The sequence below is a fragment of the Choloepus didactylus genome, chromosome 1 (genome assembly GCF_015220235.1).
Source record: "Choloepus didactylus isolate mChoDid1 chromosome 1, mChoDid1.pri, whole genome shotgun sequence".
Taxonomy (NCBI): domain Eukaryota; kingdom Metazoa; phylum Chordata; class Mammalia; order Pilosa; family Megalonychidae; genus Choloepus; species Choloepus didactylus.
This window is the reverse complement of record NC_051307.1, coordinates 39,981,369-40,005,908: the sequence shown is the minus strand read 5'-3', so window position 1 is coordinate 40,005,908 and position 24,540 is coordinate 39,981,369. Positions and strand designations below refer to the sequence as shown.

The 24,540-nt window shown below is 34.3% G+C and overlaps 1 protein-coding gene across 15 annotated transcripts in view; it reads right to left on the bottom strand.

Moving 5' to 3' along the window:
• ROBO2 (roundabout guidance receptor 2) overlaps positions 1–24,540 on the bottom strand; it is a 1,484,543-nt gene that overhangs the window by 156,704 nt on the left and 1,303,299 nt on the right. For all 15 annotated transcript variants that reach the window (XM_037833592.1, XM_037833556.1, XM_037833566.1 and 12 more), the window contains exon 5: positions 22,545–22,683. In XM_037833592.1, coding sequence (XP_037689520.1) covers positions 22,545–22,683 — 139 coding nt within the window. The remainder of the gene's footprint in view (positions 1–22,544; positions 22,684–24,540) is intronic.

Below are 24,540 nucleotides of genomic sequence, written 5' to 3'. Positions count from 1 at the left end.
ACTGTTGGGAGATAAACTGTCATGAGGACCTATTACCATTCTCTGCTTTCTCTACCCAGCCATGCTTTCTCTAAGAGAATAAGTTGCTTGTGATAAATTATATATTTCACAAGCAATTAGATGTTAAATATTTCCAAAGATCCAAAAAATGTAGCCTTTTTTCTTGTATTTCTTTTTGGATAAATTAGTATATTGCCTAATAATAACCTCTGTGATGCTTTATAACATTATATTGGATGACTAAGAAAGGGGAATACTCATGAGCAATATGAAAAATTAGTAATTTTTATTAATATTAATAATTCCTTACATTTAAAGAGATCCTTACAGTTTATAGCAGGGTTTAGCATGATTTCATAATAATTGATAAATTAGATAAAATGCTTATTTTCATACACCACTTTAAAGAAGATGCTGAAAATGTTGTCGTGTTATAAAGGGAGTGGAATCTCTGTCTTCTGTATTAAGTACATTTATTTTTCTCATGAAGAGCAACCCCTCTCATTTGATTGGTCTATGTACATAGTTTCAAAATCTCCAGAAATTACTCTTACCAATATTTTTCTCAATATTATGCAAGACCAACTATAACCCTAAGAGGTTTATAAAATGTTTACTGACATATACATGTTTTGAAATTAATCCTTTATTAAACAATCCAAGCTGCTTAAATTTCACCCTTAATTGCTCTTTAGCCTTTTTATATAAATCAGAATACATTCTAAGTAAACATAGCTTGGTATAAAACAGCTATTTTTAATGTGATATATTATTAAGCAAGAGCACATGTAGGAGGTATCATCTGAATTTAGTTAAAAACAAGAAAGAAAAAAACAGGCAAAAAAACATTACTGGGGAGGAAATTCTATTTAGAAATCAGGTGATTTTGATTGTGAAATCTGCCAGTCTGGCTTGTATGAATGCAGTCATTGTTGCCAGGTTTGATTAATGACAGTTGTACAATCCTGTGCTGACAGTCACAGCACAGAGATACCTTTTTTTAATTTCTGATATGAAACACTGCTGAAAAATGCAAGCCAATCAGATTTGGCCCCCGGATAACATGTGCTGTCATCACTGTACAGTGAATTCAAATTGATTGGTAACCAGCTATGACAAAGTGGGAAAAGAAACTCTGTTTTTCTGTTTTTTGTTTTTCCTAAGGAAAAAAAAAAGGAAAAGGAAACTGAATTTTGTCAAAATCATTACAAAATAAATTTATTTTAATACTTAAACCAACAGCTTGCTTGTAAGGTTCTGTCTGTTCATGATCTTATATTTGATCATTAGTCTTAAAAGTGCCTCAAAAAAGAAAATAGAATATAATTCTTTTTTTTTTTTTAAGAAACTGAACACTATATTCTAAAATCACTTTCAAATAAAAAAATCTTTTCTTTTTCATAAAGAAATCTTCTCTCACAACTGGTGGGAAGATTTCCTATAAATCTCAGTTTACCTTTGGAAATAACAAACCAGACTTTTTAAAACTGGCAAAATTTTATAACACAATCATTTCATATATTACACATACATTAGAATCTCAGATGCACTTTGTCTAAGGTAGGAGCCTCCCGTGATTGTTTGGCTTTTACAGATATAATTCACATACTTCGTTAACTCCCAAGCATTCTGCAATGATAATAAAATTTAGGAGGAGAAAAGAACAAAGGAAAATACTCTACAATTTCTCTTACAAACTGGAATTTTACCATGCTCAGCTCAAGCTTACGCATATTATAATCCTGTTGAATTTTGTAAGGATTCTACACTAATAAAGCTTCTTGAATGGCCATTCTCATCACAAAAGCACCTTTGCTTTGCATTGAAGGAGATTTATTTTTTCCACATTTTCAGTTTTTTAAACCACCTATTACTTCTTATTATAAGATTTCTGGCTCCAATTCTAGCACAAGTGTTTTGAATTAGCACTTAAAATTTTACTATGCATCTGCTTTATTAATCATTAACTTGGCCAATAGTAAACTGTGAATTGAACCAGGAAACATTTAATGTCTATGCAAGCAAATGTTTCTTTCCTTTTAGGGCAGCTTGAAAAGTTTGTTTTCAATTTTCAATATATTTGCACTCATTCCAAATAGCTGTTATGTGACTCCCTGAAGATCACCTTACACAGTTAGACTCTCTGAAAAGAATGAAATGTATGGAATAATCAGAATTATGGAGCTTTATAGGACACACACAATCTACCCCTCTGTTTTCAGCACAAGGGTTTTTAGGATAAAAACCACTCTTTGATCTTATGGAAACATTCACTGATTATTAAAACACACCCATCAACTAATCAATACCAATGTATCGAGTAATGGATGTGGAAATAAGGCAATTCAGAACTCAGTGATGGTGTTTTTCTATCACTTATACAAGTGCATTTCAATAACAACTTTTATTCAAGGCACTCTTCCATAAAACATAACCCTTTTGGAGAAATTTAAATTTTCCCTCTTTCACTGTTGACAGTTGAAAACAGGAAAAGATGTTCAGTTTTCCTAAAGCAATCTCTCTGGTCATAATATTTCAAATATTTCAAACAAAATTCCTCCAATGACAATACTTGAAACTATATTAAAACTCACCTAAGAAATTCTTGGCATTATGAAGATTTTCTAAATCTTTAATATTTAAATATATCTTTAAGACTTTCTGAAATTTCCTTAAATGACATTTGATTTCTGAGACACCAAAATGAGCACAGTCATACACTACTGTGTTGACAAAGGGAAACTTTTTCAAGTTTTCTGCATGCTACAGCCAAACCTGTGTCATTCCCCTACTTTTATTAATAATTATAATGCAGGCTAATATTTGCAATTTGGATAAAGTGAATCTCTACTATTCATGCAGGGATTAGGTCCCAAGCAATTTCTGGACAGGGTTCCTAAGATTAGTGTGAGGGACAAGCATGCTGTAAAAAATGAAAATTGCTGTAACATTCATTGGAAAAAGGAAACAAAAAAATTTGGGAGATTAGACTTGGTAGGGAATTAGTAAGAAGCAAGGTTATCTTTACTTGATGAAAACTTGCCTTTCCCTTCTGGAAGCATCTACAGAAAGTGAAAATGAAATTCGAAATATGAAAGAACTCTCACCCTGTCTTAATTAACCAAACAACATTTCAGTCTCTTGTACTTTTCCTAAATTCTATCCTTGTTACCTCCATTCCAGAAGGACCCCACCCATACGTAGTTCCCTCAATCTCAGCTTGACCCATAGATAAAAATCCATTCAGCTTATTAAGAAAGCCAGGCATTTTCAACTAAAAAAGATGTTTAAAATTAACCACAATAGGATAACAATAGTCAACATAATGAAGTGCAGATTTCAGATTATAGGATAACTGGGACAAAAAGATCAAGCCTCAAAATACTCAGGATAACAAGCCTGGAAACAGAACCTCTCTCTGGGGCTCAGGCAATTAAACAGAACTTCAGCAAAGCCTTTCCAGAAGGGCCAAAGTGCCTGCTCACCCCAAACTAGAACTCCCTCTTGAGTGGCTTTCATCTGAGTTCCCTGAGTCTCCCCCATCTCCCATTCCTACCACAGACATGGGGGACTCCGGGAACTAATTCTTCGGTCAAATTTGTGGACAACTGTGATGCCAACAGCCTTGTCCTTAGTCACCACCCAAGTTGGTATCTCTCTCCTGTCATCTTATTGTCTCCTTTTCACCTTTTCTGAATGAACTTCCTCTTCTGATATCACCTCTCACAATAGTGATTTGGCCATTTCCACAATTTTTTTCACAGTACCTTTTAAACTACTTGCAAAGTTGTACAAGTTCCTTATGCTCCCATTCTCAGATTTTTACATTCACCTAAATGTCTTACCTGATGATATCTGGCTCTTTCCTGAAGGTTTGTCTGCTATTCTAATTCTTTCCCTACACCCTGAGGGATGGAACAAGAGGGGAAGGGGACCATCAAGTCATTTCCGATTACTCAGGGCTTCACCCAGAGTAGTCACTCAATAAATATTTCCTCTCTCAGGAAAATAAAATAAAATAAAGACAAAAAAATCCTGTTCCATTGAGTATCACATCACCCATCTATACAGTGGAACCTCCACAATTTCTTCTTCTATTGCAAAGATGATAATTAGCAGAACCTATTTCATAGAGCTGCTGCAAGAATTAAGTAAGTCAATGAATTTAAACTGTTGAGACCAGCGCCTGGCATATAGGATATGTCATCTTATTATTATTATTTTTTTAATAATAGATGCTCTCTACTTTCCTCATCTTTCCTCCTATAGTGATATGATTGCTTCCACCTCCCTTTGGTCATTTGTCTCACGGCAGAACTTGTACCTTGTACTCAACTGTAAAGGCTCTACCTTTGAAATCTGAAAATCAAATGTCTAATACTGTTATGATCTGTTATGTTTCTATTATGGATTGAATTATATCTTCCCAAAAGATGTGCTGATGTTCTAATCTGTGGTGCCTCAGAATACGACCTTATTTAGAAATAAAATGGGATAGAATTAGGCAGCTTAAAATAAGGTCCTACTGGAGTTGGGCAAGCATTAAATAAATGATTACTGGTGTCCTTATAAGAAGAGGAAATTTGAACACAGTCCAGGAGAGAGACAGAGGGTAGAATGATGTGTGACAACTGAGGTAGAGAACATCGTGGGTTCTCCCCCAGAAGATAAGAGAGAGGCCTGGAGCAGACTCTTCCCTACAGACTTTAGTGGAAGCATGTCCTACTGACACCTTGAATTCAAACTTCTAGCCTCCAGAACCATGTAACAATAAATTCCTGTTGTTTTAGGCCACCTAATCTGTGCTACTTTATTATGGCAACCCTAGGAAACTGACAGTTTTCTACTCTCTTAATTAGTTTACAATCTGAACTTCTTCTGATGGTTTCATTTATTTCTATCAACCTTTTGTATCATCTCTTCTTTCTCTACTCTGCTTATTTCCCATAGACCATAAATTGCTTGCATATCCTCACTTTTCTTGTCCCACTGCCCTTCTGTTGCACTTACCTGGTAAAATCTCAATTATGTATTAATACAATAGTTTTTCATTTTCTTTCTATACCTACAGTAGACTACGAAATGTTTCCATTCATCCTTAAATTTCTCTCCAGAGCTCAAAAAGTTCAAACTTCTGACTGGGCCCGTATGTTCCCTTCTGTACAGGGTTCTGCTCACCTCTCGAGGGCCATCTCTCACTATCCCTACCTCACACTCAACATCTCAGCTATTTGTAAATCCTTTCAGAGCACAGAATTCACCAGGCTGTCTCTTGCCTCTGCATGTCTGCATATGTTATGTCCTCATATCTGGATGCTCTCCATGCCTCCCCACCTCTCTCTCTCCCTTAGGCTAACCACTGCTGGGTCAGGATTTATTTATTTAATATCTATCAATATCTCTAGACTTTAAGCTTCATGAGGGCAGGGCCATGTCACTTTTGTTCATAGTTGTATCCTCAGAGCTTAGTACAGTGAATTGAATCTAGCAGTTAGTTAAGACAAATTTTGTAATGAATTTTTTTTTAAATGAAGGCTGTATACATGCATGAAGAGGAAGGTCATATTCTCTCACCAGAATCAAACATTGCTCGTAACAAAATGCTAAGTGTATACAGTAAAGAGGCTGTGGACAGAATAGAATAAATACATTTTGAGTATTGAGTTACGTTGTTTCCAGCCTCCTGTCTTTTCACTCTGGCTGAAAAGTTATGCCTGCTTCTCATCATTTTTGGCTTCAAAATATTTTCTCTATGTTCAATCTTCTGTAATCCTTGACTATTACCTGAATTAACACCATAATCCCCAAGGTCCAGGTGCTACAACCTAAACTATACTTCAAAGGAGATACCCATGAAGTCCAAAAAGTTTAAGAAAAAAATTATTACATATGATTTTATATATTATTATAAATGATTATGTATATATACACATATTTGGTCATAGGTAAATCTTTCATAAGTATTAAACATTAATATCAAAGGGCTTATCACCACAATTTGATAATTAGAAATATTATTTTTTTAAATCACTGGCATGATACTCACAATCTTTTTTTGTCATTAGGCTACAAACATCTGCAGATACAGTTTTGACTTATCAGTGATTGTTACATGATTGCTTGCTTTCAAAGATGCAGAGAACTTTTAATATCTCCCCATAGTTATTCTTAATTTTGCTAAATCAAAATTTCTAAAAATTGTAGAGATTAAAATATATCTGTGTAATTTGTAAAATTTTGTCCCTCTTTCTTCCATGTTCATATAAAATCAAAACCAAAGTCTTCTAGACATATCTGTAGAGATGTTAGGATTTATCCTTCAGTCCATAATTAACAGAAAAGAATATTCAATTAGTTTTGTTACTGCTCTTAATCAATATGCAACCATCCTTGAGGCAACTTTTCCACTATCCTTTAATAGACTATTCAAATGAAATAAAATCGGCAAACTGCCAAATTCATTTCTTTTAAATACTTTAAGAATTATCACAGGTATTATTTCCAATAAGTTTTACTAACTAGAATATGAAACTTCATAGTTAAAAATATACAAAGTATCACAATTAATGACATCAGATTGGGATAATACAAATAAAGCAGTGGAGCCAGGTTAAAATATCCTCCAGGTGAAAAAAAAAGTTATCTTATTGGCTTAAATTCCTTCAAGGCAATTTGGTTTTTAAATAGGACTAGAAATTGCAACAATAGATTTGGAAAAGTGGATATATATTGCAGCCATGTGTTTGGTTAGATATTATGCTCAACAGGTTAGATACCCACCTTTGAAAAGGGCTTTGGAGATAAAATTCACAAGAATCCATAGAGCTCACAGCTCAGTTATTTTTTTTTTTTTTTTGGTTGGTTGTTTTGTTTGTTTTTGTTTTTGTTTTTTTTTAAGAGATGTAGGTTTACAGAAGAATCATGCATAAAACACAGAGTTCCCATATACCACACTATTTTTGACACCTTGAATTAGGGTGGTGCATTTCTTACAACTGATGAAACAATATGTTATTAATTTTTGCTATTAATTATAGTCCATGGTTTACATTAGAGTTCACTGTTTGTTTTGTACAGTCCTATGGCTTTTTTTAGAAAAAAAAATACAACATTTATGCTAGTAACATATATACAGCCTAAAATTTCCCCTTTTTACCTCATACAAATTTATAATGCAGAGCAGTTAATTATATTCATGACGTTGCTCTATCATCACCACAATCCATTCCAAAATTTTTCCATCAGGCTAAACAGAAACTCTGTACAATTTAAGTCTTAACTCCCCATTCCTTAAGCCCACCCTGGCCCCTGGTAACCTATATTCTAGTTTATGACTTTATGAGTTTGCTTTTTCTAATTATTTCATGTCAGTGAGATGATACAATATTTGTCCTTTTGTGCCTGGCTTAGTTCACCTACCACGATGTCTTCAAGGTTCATCCGTGTTGTCACATATATCAGAACATGTCTGTGCTGGACAAACTCCCTGAAATCTCCTTCTCTGTCATTTTCAAACTGAGCACTAGCTCTAAGAGGATTCTCTAATAGGATTCAGCCGAGGCATGTTTAGACTGCGCTATGCCATGGAAGATTTTAAAAGCTCTCTACTCTTTCCTTTTGAGAACAGAGACTTCCTGGTGAATTGTGCTCAAGGAATGATTTAGAAATTCAACACAACCTCATAAGGGCATTTCAGAGTATTAAATGTGTTCACATAACTTGTGGGTCAGGTCTATTAAGCTACTCTTAACTAGTTTTACCAATTCAGCAACTATGTAACAAACAAGGAACATAAGGAAAATTCCGTTTCACATATTCTGGAATATATACAAAAGTATGCATTTATCTCAGGTCAATGAACCAAGAGTCATTCTTCTTGTATTCAATGATGACATATTTATGCCAAATACAATTATTTGACCATCTCATTGGTATAACCTTCCTATCAATGACAATAGGAGAAGTCTAGTATCTTTGGAATCTGCTTCATTGGCTTATATTCTATTAGTGTTTGCCGTAACATTGAAAACAAAAATAGAAATCATATAAAATAGTATTTAATTGAACAACGTTCAGATTCATCATTTCCTCTAAATCAGGGTTTCTCAACCTTGGATATATTGACATTCGTGGCTGTGGAGTTGTTCCGTGTATTGTAGGATGTTTAGCAGCATTCTTGGCCTCAACAAACCAGATGCTGGCAGCACCACCACTGCCCCACCCCAATGTCACAATAAAAAATGTGTCCAGACATGGTCAGGTGTCCTGGAGTGAGAGCAGGGAGCAAACTGTCCCCATTTGAGAAACACTGCATTAAATATATATCTGGTGAGCACCATGTGGCAGGCCTAGTGCTTGACATTTGAGATTGAAGATAAATACAGAAAAGAGAGTTGGAGAGAAATAAAAATTACAAAAACAATGAACTTAGCAGTATTTTCTCTCTTAGAAAGTTATATGGAAATATAAGAAGTTAAAAGCTGCTGTGTAAAACAGGGGTGTGCCCAGAGTGTTCCCTGCATATTCCTAGGAATGTTCCCAAAATGGGAAATGAGCAGGGGACTGAAAGACCTGAGTTTGAATCAAGTTCTGCCACCTAAGTCCCATAACCATGAGCACATTGCTCATTGTCTCTAAACTTCAGTTTCCTCCTTTATTAAAAGAGGGCAGCCAATCTTCAAAGCTGTTGGAAGGAAGAATAATAAACATGTAACCACCTAGCATAAAGCCAGTGGACTCTCGAAAACTTACACTTTTGTTATTATTTTTATAAACTTTTTTAAATAAATGAATTATTTTAGTGTAGTAGCTGAGAAAGTGGGCTCTGAAGCTTCAGTTCTTGGATTTGACTCTCTCCACCACTTTAGTTTGCCCCTTAGATTCTTCATTTGCAAAATGAGTGTTTCATGAAATAATTGAGAAGATTAAACGAGTTGCTTTTTGATAAAGTACTTGGAAACATGCACGTAAGAAATAGTTTAAAAAAATTAGCAATAACTCCCATATTTAGTCAATTATAAGATGAATAGTTTTCATATTTTAACATCTCCAAAATTATAAATCAATTGTGTTACCATAGATGGCATATCATAGTTTATTTGGCATTTTTTTCCTTTAACTCACAAAGAAAGTACTGTTGAATCTCACAATGAATGCTATTTCAGAGCAGTGACGTAAGTTATTGTTACATGATTTAAATGAGTAGATGTGACTAAACAGTGAATTTTTTAGTTTATTTATAGGGAAAACACCTTTCATCCAGACCCCCAAGTTCTAAATCTCAGTATTCCCTTTCATCCTTCTTTGTCCATGAAACATGACATACAATTTCCAATTGAAAATTTTTTCTTTGCATTGCCGCTTGCATTAATATCCATGTTTGTAATATTCAAAAGCAACGACCCAATGTTATCCCCCTACTAACATTTTATTGCCTATTAAACAATTTCCTACCAAGTATGCTGACCTCTAAATTCTGTCTGCTCCAAGCTACCCTACATACAAATATAAGAATGACTTTTTTCCTAAACATAGAGACAAAGATACATTTCTACCTAATAAGCACCCAGTGTGCTTCAATAAAACACCATTTCATCATGTGTTCTGTGTAAACACTTTACTTGGAATTAAAGGCTTTCATAAAAGACTTTCAAATAACCTTGTTGGATGTTGGCCTTAAGTGCCACTCTTAAGCTCTAGGCAAACTGGGCCACTAACTGGTCATCCTGTTTCCATCTCTTGGAATACTCTACGTTGCAGCTCCATTTATGGAAATTCTGTTCTTCCTTTCAGACACCTATAGTGTCACAAAGGAATAAAGTATTTTTATTTTCTGAAATCCTAAAGAGTTTTGAATATGTAGCTTTTATACAGTTTACTTTTTTATATAATTAATGTTATGCACATCTCACATGTTACTAAAGATTCATCCATTTTATCTGTTGGAATATCAACACCGAAAAATGCTCAATAAAAGTGTTTGATAAGTTTTGAAATAATTTGTGACATATAATACTTATTAGTATGCAATGGAGATGTTCACTATTTTTTGACAGAATTGATATCATGCTATAAATTATGTTCATAGAGAGGATAAAAGTATTTTCTTTCACTCTGTTTCTCTTTTTAAAATCTCCCAAATAAAGAAAGGTAAGAGGTTGGATTGACTTTTTTGTCTCCATAATTTGTGATGTAAATATTTTGACAAAATTGTTAGAAAACATGGTTGAATAGTTGGAACATTTATGGTTTTCACTGAGCTTATTTTTATAAGTGTCAGTTTCTTTATGAGTTGCAATGACACACAGTACCAGATAGTCTTTATAAAGGCTCCAAATGACTAAACATTTGATAAAATGAGATGAAATATATTACAATAAATTTTGTAAATGTAACAGTTACACTCACAAGAATAATTAGCAAAATTTCCATACTGAAATCTTGCCACAGGGCTATCCCATAGATCTATATGATGAATCACCTTCTCAGAAGGGACTTCTGGTACTTAAATTTCTTGGCAAAGGTTTATCGTATTCTTTCTTCCCTCTCCTTCTCCAAATATGGCCTTTCAGAACGGAGCTTCAATGAGTTAATACTCTGTAACAGCCAAGACAGATCCAATAATTGGCTCTACTGTAAGTGGAGTAGAATATACTCTTAAAACTCTTTGTAAATATTTGTTCTCTTGTCTTGTCTTTGGCAAGTATATCTCCTTCACATATTAACAAAGAAATAATCCTCATTTGATTGCAATACTGGATCTTGGTTTATCTTTTTTTTTTTTCCTTTCATTCCTTCTTTTTCAATTCATAAGGATTAATAGGAATAAATGGATTGAGCAGCCACTTTTCAAAAGGGACCATTATAAGGAAAAAAATTATTAGGTAGGAAATATAAAGTCTGGTCTGCCAATTCATAACCATCCATGGAAATATTTTAATTAAAAAAGCATTCTCAGTAAATCCAAATGTAGCCAGAGCACTATGTTAGGTGATGAAGATGAAAAGGTGAGTTAAACTATCAATGCCCTGAAAAAGTCCATGGTTCTAGCTTTATATACTCTACTCATACTATTTAATCATTTCAGCAAGCATTTTTTTAGCTTCTGATGTATTTCAGGCTACTTTGTTTTTCTTTCCAGATACAGCATTAAGGACAGGAAAACAAGAACGTTTTAAGTTAAAGTATTCCGTGAAAAAAAATAGAATTGTTTAGAATTTTGCTTCAACAGGCAGTATAAAATAAAGGCAATTTAAAAGGAAAAGATGCAAACTCATTGATCTGATCTGATCAGATTGATTTATATTATTTATGGTAAATAAGTGCCAATATCCCAATGATTATAAAATCTTTAACATGTGCTTTATTATACAGATGTATTTTGTGTCCATATAAAGATAAAAGTAATGCTTATAAGCAGGCATTTAGTAAGTTGTTTTTTTCCTAATCTTCAACTCCAATGGAAAATGGAAAAAATGGTCCCTGCCCAGTAATTCTAGGAAGCGGTGAAGAGTGTGAACCCTGGGGCCAGACAGTAAAGGTCCTTGTCTAGGTAAGTGACTTTGTCACACTGTGACTTTGTGTGTCAGTTTGTAATATGGTAAGAATAATAGTACCTACATCATAGAATTGACCCATATTATAGGGTTGTCCTAAAGATAAATGAATTAATGTAAAATACTTAGAGTAGGACTGGTACAGAGTAAGCAATACACAAATGTCATTTACTAATATTTCAATTATAAGAAAGGTAAAGGCAATTAAAAACTACTATTTTGAACCAGTCCTATGCTTTATGTACAGAAGCTTAGGTAAGTATTCGGGGGGGTCAAGAACAATTTTGAATAAAAAAGTATGCCTATGTAGACACAGAAATCAGAAAAAGATATAGGGAAAATATAAAGAAATGCATTTATGGGGAATTTTTATTTTCTTTCTTAGTCCATCCATTTCAATTTTCTAGGGTTTTCCTTCCTACAAAAAAAATTACTATATTTCTCTAATTATTTTAAGGTTTTGACAGTCATAAAACTGTACCATTTCAGAATTTAAGAACATCAAAGAAACCATCCAGTCCAACTTACACATTTTTGCAGATATCAACTATGGAATGAGAAATATTACATGAATTGTTTAAAATTATATGATGAATTATAGCAGAACTGGAGTAAGGAGTTTGATCTCTTAAATTCTATCTACCATGCAGCTCCATGTTACAATTCAACTTACTAAGAATGATAATGACAAAAATCAGTCAGAAATATATTTTAAGCACAAACCCCTGGGGCGATTAAAAATCATTTAAGTGATTCCAACCACATGATTTTTGTTAATGAACACAACGATTTGCATTCCTGTAGTCAACTAAATAAGATTTTCCTTTTTACATTTTATTTCCTGTCAAGATAATAACCTATGTACAAGTAATAGTGTCTTTAATGGTAAATATCCAGTATATTTACCTATTTTACTAGATCCTGATAATCTTTTGGCTTGTCCTACAGTTTGGGCTAAGGTAAAACATTGCCCTAGCCCCTACCTCAGCCTAGCTGAAGCTTCTAACATGCCACACTTTGATGGAAGGAGCACAACTACTGTGGTTCCTGTGATGGACAAATAACCACATGGCAGTGACAGGTGGCACTCACACGGACCCTTTTCCTCTGCAAGCTGGCACCTGGTATTGGCTCTGCCCACACAAGACACAATAGCTGCCAGTTAACGGACAGCAGAGCATCTCTAACTCCAAGGCATTTCATATTCCAAGTGTGCCCCAGCTTGTTAGTTGACCACTGGCCAGACCCCAAATTGGATGCCAGTTCCACCATTGTTCCTGAGCTGAGGTTCTCAGCAGGTGGGAAATGTGGTCACAGGACTAGGCAACTTGCAATTCCCACTCTAGATGGCAATTAGTTTTGTGTTAACAGCAACTATTAGCACCTATTTGATGAAAACACAGGAAAACGACCATTCTGGCATCCTTTTGAAAGTTGCCAATTATCCTGTTTGTAAACAGAATGTATACCTTCAGCTTCTGAGAAAGTAACCTTGACCTGTTTCAAATTTAAATTTCCAAAACCACCAAGTTCTTTTATGTGTGGCTTATGAAATTGGTCAAAAATTACACTTACCAGCAAGGCTGTATTGTATTCTTTTATTTATTATTATTCTTAATAATAATCTAAGTTTTATAATAATTGTCTAAGTCTTTATCTAAAATATACAATGTTGGCCAGATTATAAATCAAGTTCTGGCCCTAAACGTGTAACTGTAGAAAATTTACTTTACTTCTTCAAGCTTCCGTTTTCTCATCCCTCAATGCAAATAATATTATTTTAAAGAATAAAATAATTAATGTATGTAAAAGCATTTAGAGGAGTGCACAGCAGAGAGAAAATCTTCCTGAGATACTAACTTGTAGCCTTACACAATCTTATGAAAGTGGCAGTGTTCTTATTTCCAATGGTACAAACAGCACCATATTGTGCATGAAATTTGCAGGTCCAACCCCAGGCGTCTGATTGTACTGGGCTAAGAAATGATACCTGTACTGCATACAATCTCCCAGAAATGAAAAAATGAATGGTAATTTTCAGGCTTGTTAAACTGGTTGGCAAAATTTATAACAGATCTTGTATTATTTAAATTCAAAAGTGAAGTCTACTAAATCAATAATATTTTATGTGTTTTTTTATGGAACTCAAGAACTTATAAATGAGAATGCATAATTATTACATAAAAATTGCATACGTTATATTTATCAGAATTATTATTTTTTCCTTATACTTATCTATGCAATTAGTAAATGTTGCTGATCAGTTTGATTTTTAAGACAGGAGCATCTTCATTCTATACAGCTTATGGTGTTTCAAAAGTCATATTGTTTTAATAACCCTTTGAGTTAGAAAAGATGGGATAATTATTCAACCTTTACAAATGAGTCAAGGCCTAGGCTAATCCTATGTCCCACCTCATTACTGGTCCAATCTTCAGGACATAAAACACAAAGATTTTCAATAGGTCCTTCAAGGTCACACTCTTAGTGATAAAGAAATCTCTCTGATATCATTTCCAGAAAATGGGGCTTTAACCTAACAAATAAATGATCAAGGAGTGGCAGGCAGGCCTAAAGTCAAGCATCTCTGACAAGGCCTTAAATATTCTTTATGCTATTGTCAGCTGTATTAATTGATCCTACCATAATCACCCATGCAGTTTCTAATTTTTCAGGCAGAAATTGCTAAGCCATCTTTATGGCACAAAGAATGTGAGATTTTGATTTACACTTTTCTTCATGTTTCTGAATCATAGGGACCAGAACAATTTTCAAAAGTCACGTACAATGTTTTACAAACATTGCTTTTCTCTTATTCTTAATGTTTCCCTCCTTTTTCTAAAACCTTTTTAATTTTCCAATCTTTACCAGCCAACCTAATCAGCATGGTTATTTATCAGGAGTCTAAATTGCCACATGTCCTTGAAAACACACACTCTGTATGAAGAAGGCCAGTCTCCTCAGCAGGATAGCTGAGCACCTGTTCAGCATCTCTGCCTCCCAGAAGCACGTGCTCTAAACAATGGAGCTACCAATCAATTAATATAAGAACATTTTCCAGGGCTAAGTGGGAAGAGCCACTTTGTGTAAAAAGGGTGCAAAAGGGAATTATAAGTGGCTCTATTCAGTTCCTTTTCTTAAAGAATCAGGTATTCACTGTGAATCTCAAATTTTATGGAACTAAGAACTCTAAAAAGTCTCTCTTAAAATAGACTTGCACTTTAGAAAAAGGAATTCGTCAGTGGGTTCAGGAAAATTGATAGAATTTTATACTGTATATCTTGAAGCTCTTATTCTCTCTTCCCTTTTTCTATTTTATGAAATATTCATGAGAAATATCCACTATGTGCAAGCCATCAATTGCATTTAGAATTTTCAGGCATATATAAGAATGTAAATGGCATATTATATCTCCTTTATTCTCTGACAAGCTTTTATGAACATCTTTTTCTCTACCCTAGGTCCTTATTGAGAAAGTTAGTGTCACTTTACAGTTAGTTTAGAAAATAAACAACAAAAAAATGCAATAAAAATATCATGGAGCTAACTGATTTTGATATGCTGAAAATTATATGATTGATGAAGGATGTTAAATTTCCTGTTTACAGTTCTTTAAAGACTGTTAATAATTAACTAAAATACAAACCCTGCTGACGTGCCCCACTAAGAAATCACAACTAGATTAATCACACTGCTTCTGTTTAAACACTAAGGGATTTTTTTTCTTCTCTTCACCAATATTAGATTGAATAGGATATTTAGTGTTGGTATATTTCAATAATGTTTTTATTTCTTTTGCTGTAAAGTTATTATATTCCCTTTCTTTTATATTAACACATGATATTTTTCATTGAGTTACAGCATCTATATTTCTCTATGACTTAAAAGTATGCAATATCCCTACATTATAATAGAACACGACTTAAGAGGGAACATCTCACCATTTATTATAAAATACTGGCAACTTCTATCCACCGTGAAAAGATGTGTTGAAAGCACTTGATCATCAAAGGAGTATTAATTGGCAAAAAACTCTAGGTTTTTCTGAGAAAGAAAGATGCAGTAGCTGGGAAAGAAATTAGAGCAATTTCAGCTTTGACTTTCTTTAATGTAGTCAGTGGGTAAAATACTTTCAACATTGTTCAATATGGTTAACAGAAAAGTTTAAAAAAATCAATAACAGCAATTTTTCCTTGCTTACTTATTTTTACAAACTAGTGAAGACAATTATAAATACAGCAGACACTTAAATAAATGGGGGTAAAAATAAAAGGAAACTTCTGCAATTTAAAATTTGCTTCAAAACTGTGCATTTAAAAGTATATCAAGATAAAATACAAAATGCCTTTCCCCTTCTCTCTTCACCCTGCTCTGCCTATTCACTCCTTTTCCTTTTGGCATGTGGTCTACTTGTCTTTGAAACATCATTCAGTGCATTGACTTATTTGAATGCATGTATACTGAGACACTGGAAAAAAGGTAATGATACTTAGTACAGCCTTAATAATAAGAAGTGACATTTATTTCTTCTTACGAAAATCTTAATTGTGAAACAATAATATATTCTGAAGCTCCTTCAAGCAATTATCATTTTGACAATAGTGTAGATTAGATGAAGATTCCTGCCTATTTTGTACCTTTGTCACATGGAAAATGTCCAAATAAATGACTTTTCCCTGGTTGGGTGGAGGAGATGTTGCAAGAGTTAGGAACTGTTGCTTTTCCTAACTTGCCATAACATTCATCTAATAAGAAAATATCTTTAATTCTACTCACCAAGTATATGTTGTAATTTCATTAAAAATAGTATCTGATAAGGATCAGGAGTTTATGGCTAAACAAAGGAAAGAGATACATGGGTACTACTTAAAAATTATTTTCACGGCAAGGAAAAAAATGTTCCCAGAAATGTTTCATCTCTGGTTACTGAAAGGTTGGCACAGATATCTTCCTCTGTGTTGAAGGTTTAGATAGCTATCACAGCATTTCATAAATTTAAACATGAACTGAAAAGCTTCTCTTGTCTCCAAAAGAAAAATAGTCACATATTACTTACATAGTAATTACAGGCTCTGCAGCTGCCCTACAAAGCTTTACTATAAATGTGTTAAGCATGAACCACTACACAAACCTTATTCAAATTTCATTAAATGTTAAGCCAAAGAAATGTCATCCTCTACACCACTCAGAACAATTGCTTACACAAGAACAATGGCCATCTCCCTAGTCTGAGACCCAAATAATGTAATAGAATCAATGTTGTTGATGTAGACTATGCTTGATTAAAAGTCATCACTGTTATTCCTTACCAAGTAAAGAGGTCTCTTTCCCCCTCATTATGCATAAATGAAGCTTATGCAAATGAATACAGATCTAAGAATGAAGAGCTTCTTTGAAATACCATTTAAAGATTGGGAATTTAGGAAAATGTACAAGTCTTCTACATGATAAAAATACTGACCTCAATTTCTATATTGCACTGATCCATGCTTTAAGCTTTTCTAATGTATGATCGAAAGTTTACACAACACTTCCATTTGCCTACTACTTCGAAAATACTTAGTTGGTCATGCAGAGCACTGCAGCAATAACATGTCAGTAAAAAGAGAGGCCAAAGCTATGAAAACACTTTAAAGGAAGTTAGCAGAGGTAAGATATATTTCTCAAAATTTCAAGATTGTCTTTAAGAGCTTCGATATCATACATTCTAAAAATGTTGTAATGCTTTTTGTTGAATTCATATGTGTTATGTGAACTTTGAGGTGATTGAATTTGGCAATGTTTAGAGACTAGTATAACACTAAAGTTGTCAATATATGACCTAACACCTACAGCAATCTGGGAGAAATAAAACTTGGCTTGGCTGTGTTTTAGTTTGTCTTAATTCAGAAACGCAGACTCACCAAAATGCAACATGCTCTTAAAACATTCTATTTTTGAATCCCTTAAATTTGATCTTTGATGATTAAAAATAGGGCCACAAGAGATGTAATATGGATATCATGAACCCTTGATATGATGTGACAAGAATAGCATTCATCTTTGTGGCATCCTTCCATAAATCAAGTCTAGTCATGAGAAAACAGCAGACAAATCCTAATTTGGCATGTATTTTATAGGATACCTGGCCAGTACTCCTCCTTGAGACTGTCAAGTATTGAAAAACAAGGAAAGACTGTGACACTGTCACAGAGGGGACTGGGCAAACATGAAAATTAATGCAATACCCTATATAAGCATACCTTGCTTTATTATGCTTCACTTTATTGTGCTTCACAGATACTGCATTTTTTTTTAAACAAATTGAAGGTTTGTGGCAACCCTGCATTGAACAAATCTATTGACACCATTTTTCCCACAGCATGTGCTCACTTGATGTCTCTGTGTTATATTTTGGTAGTTCTTGAAATATTTCAAACTATTTCTTAATGATTACATCTTGTACAGCAATCTGTGATCAGTGATCTTTGACGTTACTATTGTAATTGTTTGGGGATGCCACAAACCACACCCATATTAGACAGTGAAATTAATCGATAAATATATGTGGTTTGACTGCTCCACCAATCACTCACCTCCTGCCTCTCTCCCTCTCCTCCCTATAGGGACCTCCCTATTCCCAGAGACATATAAACATATTGAAATTAGGTCAATTAATGACCCTACAATGGCCTCTAACTGTTCAAGTGAAAGGAAGAGTTGCACATATGTCTCTCATTTTAAATCAAAAGCTAGAAATGATTGTGCTTAGTGAGGAAGGAATGCCAAAATCCAAGACAAACAGAAAGCTAGGCCTCTTGCACCAGTTAGCCAAGTTGTGAGTGCAAAGAAAAAGTCCTTGAAGGAAATTAAAAGTGCTACTTCAGTGAACACATGAATGTGAAATAGCCTTACTGCTGATATGGAGAAAGATTTAGTGGTCTGGATGCAAGATCAAACCAGCCACAACATTCCCATAAACCAAAGCCTAATCCAGAGCAAGGCAGTAAGTCTCTTCAATCATATGAAGGCTGAAAGAGGTCAGGAAGCTGCAGAAGAAAAGTATGATGCTGGCAAAGGTTGGTTCATGAGATACAGAAAGAAGCCATCTCCATAGCATCAAAGTGCAAGGAGAAGCAGCCAGTGTTCATGTAGAAGCTTACATTTGTTACCCAGAAGAACTAGTTAAGACAATTCATGAAGGCGGCTACACTGAACAACAGATTTTCAATGTAGACAAAACAGTCTTATATTGGAAGAAGGTGCCATCTAGGACTTTCACAGCTAGAGAGAAGTTACTGACTCACTTCAAAGCTTCAATGGACAAGCTGACTCTCTTTTAAAGGGCTAATACAGCTGGTGACTTTAAGCTGAAACCAATGCTTATTTACCATTCTGAAAATCCTAGGCTCCTTAAGAATTATGGTAAATCTACTCTGCCTGCACTCTATAAATGAAACAACAAAGCCTGGATGACAGCACATCTGTTTACAACATGGTTACTGGATATTTTAAACCCACTTTTGAGACCTACTGCTCAGGAAATAAAAAAATCCTTTTCAAAATATTACTGCTCATTGACAATGCACCTGGTCACCCAAGATCTCTGATGGAGAAGTACCACAAGATTAATGTTGATTTCATACCTGCTAACACCAATGTCCATTCTGAATGAATCAAGGAGTCATTTTGACTTTCAAGTCTTGTTATCTAAGAAATATAGTGTGTAAGGCAATAGCTGCCACAAATAGTGATTCCTCTGATAGGTACTGGCAAAGTAAACTGAAAATTTTCTGGAAAGTATTCACCATTCTAGATGTCATTAAGAATATTAATGATTCACAGGAGGAAGTCAACATATTAACATTAAGAAAAGTTGAAAGAAGTTGATTGAACCCTCGTGATGACTTAGAAGGTTTTAAGAGTTCAGTGGAGGAAGAGACTGCAGATGTGGTGGAAATAGCAAGAGAACCAGCCTTAGAAGTGGAGCCTGAAGATGTGACTGAATTAGTGCGATCTCACAATAAAACTTGAATGGATGAAGAGTTGCTTCTTATGGATGTACAAAGTGGTTTCTTGAGATGGAATCTACTCGTGGTGAAGATGCAGTGAACATGGTTGAAATGACAACAAAGTATTTAGGATACTACATAAAGTTAGTTGATAAAGCAATGGTAGGATTTGAGAACTGACTCCAATTTTGAGAGAAATTTTACTGTGGGTAAAATGCTATCAAACGGCATCACATGCTACCATAAAATCTTTTGTGAAAACAAGAGTTGATCAATGTGGCAAATTTCACTGTTGTCTTATTTTAAGAAGTTGCCACTGTCATCTCAACCTTCAGCAACCACCACCCTGATCAGTCAGCAGCCATCAACATCAAGACAAGGCCCTCACTGAAGGCTCACGTGATGGTGAGCATTTTATAACACTAAAGTACTTTTTAATTAAGGGATATATGTTGTTTTCTAGACATAATGTTATTGCATACTTAGTAGACTATAATATAGTGTATTTGTAATATTTGTATGCACTGAGAAACCAAAGAAATTGTGTGACTTTCTTTATTGGGATATTCATTTTAATGCGGTCGTCTAGAACCAAACCCACAGTATCTCTGAGATATGCCTCTTATAGACAATGAAATTAATATCTAGGACTAGATCCTAGAAGAGAAAGAGGACATTAATGGAAAAACAAGTGAAATAAAAATGCACAAACTTTAAAAATTATTATGCATTAGCATTTGTTCATTAGGTGTGGTAAATGTACCATAACAATATAAAATGTTAACAGTACAGGAAAATAGGGTGGAGTAAATGGGAACTCTCTGTACTATCTCTGCAATTTTGTTGTGAATTCAAAATTATTGAAAAATCAAAGGTTTATTTTTTCAAACAGTGGGGATAGGGTTATACATCTCAGTAATTGAAAAGCAACATTTATCTACACTAAGTTTTATTTTTCTATATAATTAATCTCTTAATCATGCATAAACAATTTAAAATTATCTATTAAATCCTCTCAAATTTGAGGAAAGGTATTGACTATATAGAGAGAATGGACACCAGCAACTCAATTTCATAAACTCTCCTTGCTTTTTAACTGTCCTAGCTTCTCCACTGTGAAGGCATGAGAAGCCTCACATTCACAAACCTCTTCTGATAATGACAAATTTTTAAAGCTAGAAGTCTGGGAGCAAAGTGAAAAAACACAAAAAGTGGCAATTTTCCCCACTATTAAGGTTGGAAAATGTGCCGAATTAAACTTTTCATTTGTTTTATTCCTATAGATTTGCAAAGAAACTCTTGTTGCTTATTCTTTGAAAACAGTACTGTTGAAGATACGACTTTGGAAAGTATACTGTTGAAGATACGACTTTGGAAAGTATAGTGTATTAGACCTTGGGGAATATAAAATTGAATGGATGTTTAAATTCAGGCAAGTATCAACAGTGATGCCAGTGAAAGCATGTAAAAGCCATATAACGTCTATGTAGGCATGTTTAAATTTCAGCCACTTAAATAAAACTAAATTGTTTTAGGAAAAAAAAGTTTAGAAAACAAGTAGGATGTGAAATCTTTTTGCAGACTTTGTAGTATGTGTGATGGCTGTAGTTTCAACAGGAAGAACTACGTGCTGGTTTGTACATATTATGTCCCCCAGAAAAAGCCATGTTCTTTAATGCAGTCTTGTGGGGGCAGACATATTAGTGTTGATTAGGCTGGAACCTTCTGATTTAGTGTTTCCATGGAGATGTGACCCACCCAACTGTGAGTGACACCTTTGATTAGGGTGTGACCTCTTGATTGAATGTTTCCATGGAAATATGGCACCATACATTCAGGGTGGGTCTTGATTATTTCACTGGGGTCCTATAAAAAGAGTTCACAAACAGAGGGACCTCAGAGCAACTGAGAGTGACATTTTGAAGAGGAGCTGCAGCTAAGAGAGGACAAAATGCCCCAAGAGCAACATTTTGGAGAACACCATTTTGAAATGCAACCTGGGAGCAAGTGGACGCCAACCATGTGCCTTCCGAGCTAACAGAGATCTTCCGGACGCCAATGGCCATCCTTCAGAGAAGGTACCCTATTGTTGATGTCTTACCTTGGATACTTTACGGCCTTAAGATTATAACTTTGTAACCAAATAAACCCCCTTTATAAAAGCCAATCCCTTCTGGTATTTTTCCTAACGGCAGCATTAGCAAACCAGAACAGACTACGAGGAAGCAAAGCAAATCTTAAGAGACAGAAGTGTTCACTGTATAGGAGAAAAAACTTGTATTATTTATTTGGTCATAAAAAGCAGGGCCTTACATGGGAATACATAGACAACAAAAATGTTATATTTATTTTTATTTAAAAAATGACAAAGATTTTCTATTTAACTTAGGTTGGGTTTAGGGCTTCAGCAATAGGAAGAACAGGAGAGAGATGGAGGAAAAAGGGCTCTATGAAGAGAAAGTGAGTGAGAGAGGGACAGGAGGTCTCTGAGTGAGATATGCACTGTATGGAGAATGATGGCAAATTCTTGCTTCATTTTCAGTGTTGTGCCGAGCTCTCTCCTTTACCCCAGAACTTAAAGCCTTTTGTTACTGATGCTTTGGGAAAAAGGCAGATGGTGTCCAGTGTGGGGTGAAGTACCATGGAAACAAGGCAGCAGCTGAAGGGGGTAAACAGAGTGAGGGTCAAATATTCTGCAGGAACAGACACAGACCGTCAGAACTAGAAGGGACATGAGAAAGGACCCCAAGAATCCTTGGTATTTGGGCACAAGAGAGAGAATGAAGGAGCAGGTGGTTATGAGAATAATCATTGAAGGAATGTTATTAAAAGCCCAGAGGATTTGAGTCCAGCAGATATTTGGCTAGTATATGTAAAAATCAAATGTGTGAGAAAAACACCCTAGGATGTAGTAGTGCTTGGTTATAGGATCATGGATGCTTTTTCCTTTTTTATTTATTGGTTATCTAATAAATTTCCATCCATGTGATGTTCTTACCTTCCTCTTGGCAAGTCTGCATCATCCTTTTTCCATCTCACAGTTGGTTGAGGATCTCCCTGGACTTGACATCGAAATTCTACAGCTTCTTCCTCCAGCACAACCTGATTAATTGGCCTCCTGAGAAACGTGGGTCGTTCTTGAAAAAAAGAAAAATTAAAATTAAATGCTGTGTATATTTTAAGTGAATTATGGGAAAAACATACTGTGGTTTATTTTATTTCTAATTCATAAATACCTAATTTTTTTCTCAAATATGTCTTGATAAAGATTTACGAATTCAACATAAATGAATAAAATACTTTGGAAAACAAGAATAGCAATTGTTTGTATATAAGACCATCCAACATGTGGAAAAAATACTAAATTGATTCTTCAGTGAATTCCTGAGCCAAATAATGGGATCTTAGTGTAAAATAATTAGAATATTGAGTTCTACAGAAACAAGGAAAAGGGACAAAAATGATTACTTCAATCTATTATAATGGTTCTTAGTGGGGAAAATTAAAAGCTAAAACTGAGGGAAAATATCAAAAAGGAAACAAATATTAATATTCCATAAAAAATGTTAGAGAAAAGAAAAGTTTTACTCTTACATATAAGTGTTATTTAAGTTTTTCCTCTCAGATCATGAATACACAATAACCCAGCACTTTCATGAAAGTTTTTACTTGGTGTATTTAACATCAGTTCACCTAACTTTTTCCCTTAAATGCAGAAAGACTGCCGTTATTAATTTTAGTGAACCATTTAATGCCATACATAATATTCTGAGACTACTTGTAATCATCTCCTAAGTCTTCCAAATATTTGTACATGTTTAAGTTTCCTAACTATTTATTTATTGTCAGTGTTCTGTTTTAGTGCTCTGTTCTTGGCTCTTTTGTTTGACTCCTACTGTATTCAAGTACTGCTCTGAGCAAAGCAAAGGGAAAACAAATTTCTGACCATAAGAAATGTACCATCTAATAGAAACATAAAGTACAAAGTAATTTTACATATATATTAACATTTGAATTCTTTCTCAGGCTTCTTCCATTTTTGATAACAGTCTGACACTGGGGAAATGGCCGTTTTACGTTATTATTAGCACACATCTCCAAATCATAGGCAAATCCAATATTGCTACTTACTGATGTAGAAAGAGAACTAAGTCAAGGAAAAGAAAAATGAGATCCATAGGGAGTTGACACAATGTATCTGGCCATTTACCACTTTAGTTTAAAACCTCTAATTCAGAGTTTTGAATACAGTGGAACAAAAACTGAAACATATTTAGCAAAAATCCTTTAAATTAAAAAAATCATTTCAAATAACATATGGTAAGAGTATAGAGAGCATAGAATGAGGGTATATGATTTTATTGAATAAATTAAGATCCATATTTTAAAACAAGTGTGTAAGTTATAAGAACCATATTTCATTGCAATAAGCCAACTATCATTGTCATTCAGAAAGATGGTAACTGTATACCTCCACAGAGGATTTGACAGTAGAGATCAAACTTTCTTCAAAGCGTAGATTCATGCATGCTCAAGTATCCACATTCTGAAACTCCAAAATCCCAAGCCATAAAACAAGTGAAATAGGATTTTATCATAAAAGTTTTTAAGGCAGATTTACAAATCATCCATAAAAAAAGCATGGAAAACAACCTTGTTTATAAACAACATCAGATTTTAGGAAACCAGCATAAATTAGCAGTAAAGTATGCCCAAAAGACCACAGAACAAATGTGCATGTTGGAGGAATGGTTTAGTGTGATCCTTGTGAATGCTGGACACAATGTGCCCCAAACAACTGTTTGAGTGCTGTCACAGTTAATACTGAGTTCCTGCTTCTGGCAGTAAATAGGCAACAGAATCAGTATGTCCTTAAGAGTGTGCCAACTGTTAATAGCATAGGGAACAGGATTGAGTTTTTCTGTGCTATTCCATGAGAATCGTCTTCCAATCCATCCAAAAGTTGCATTAATCCAATGTTAAAAAGGGCTAAA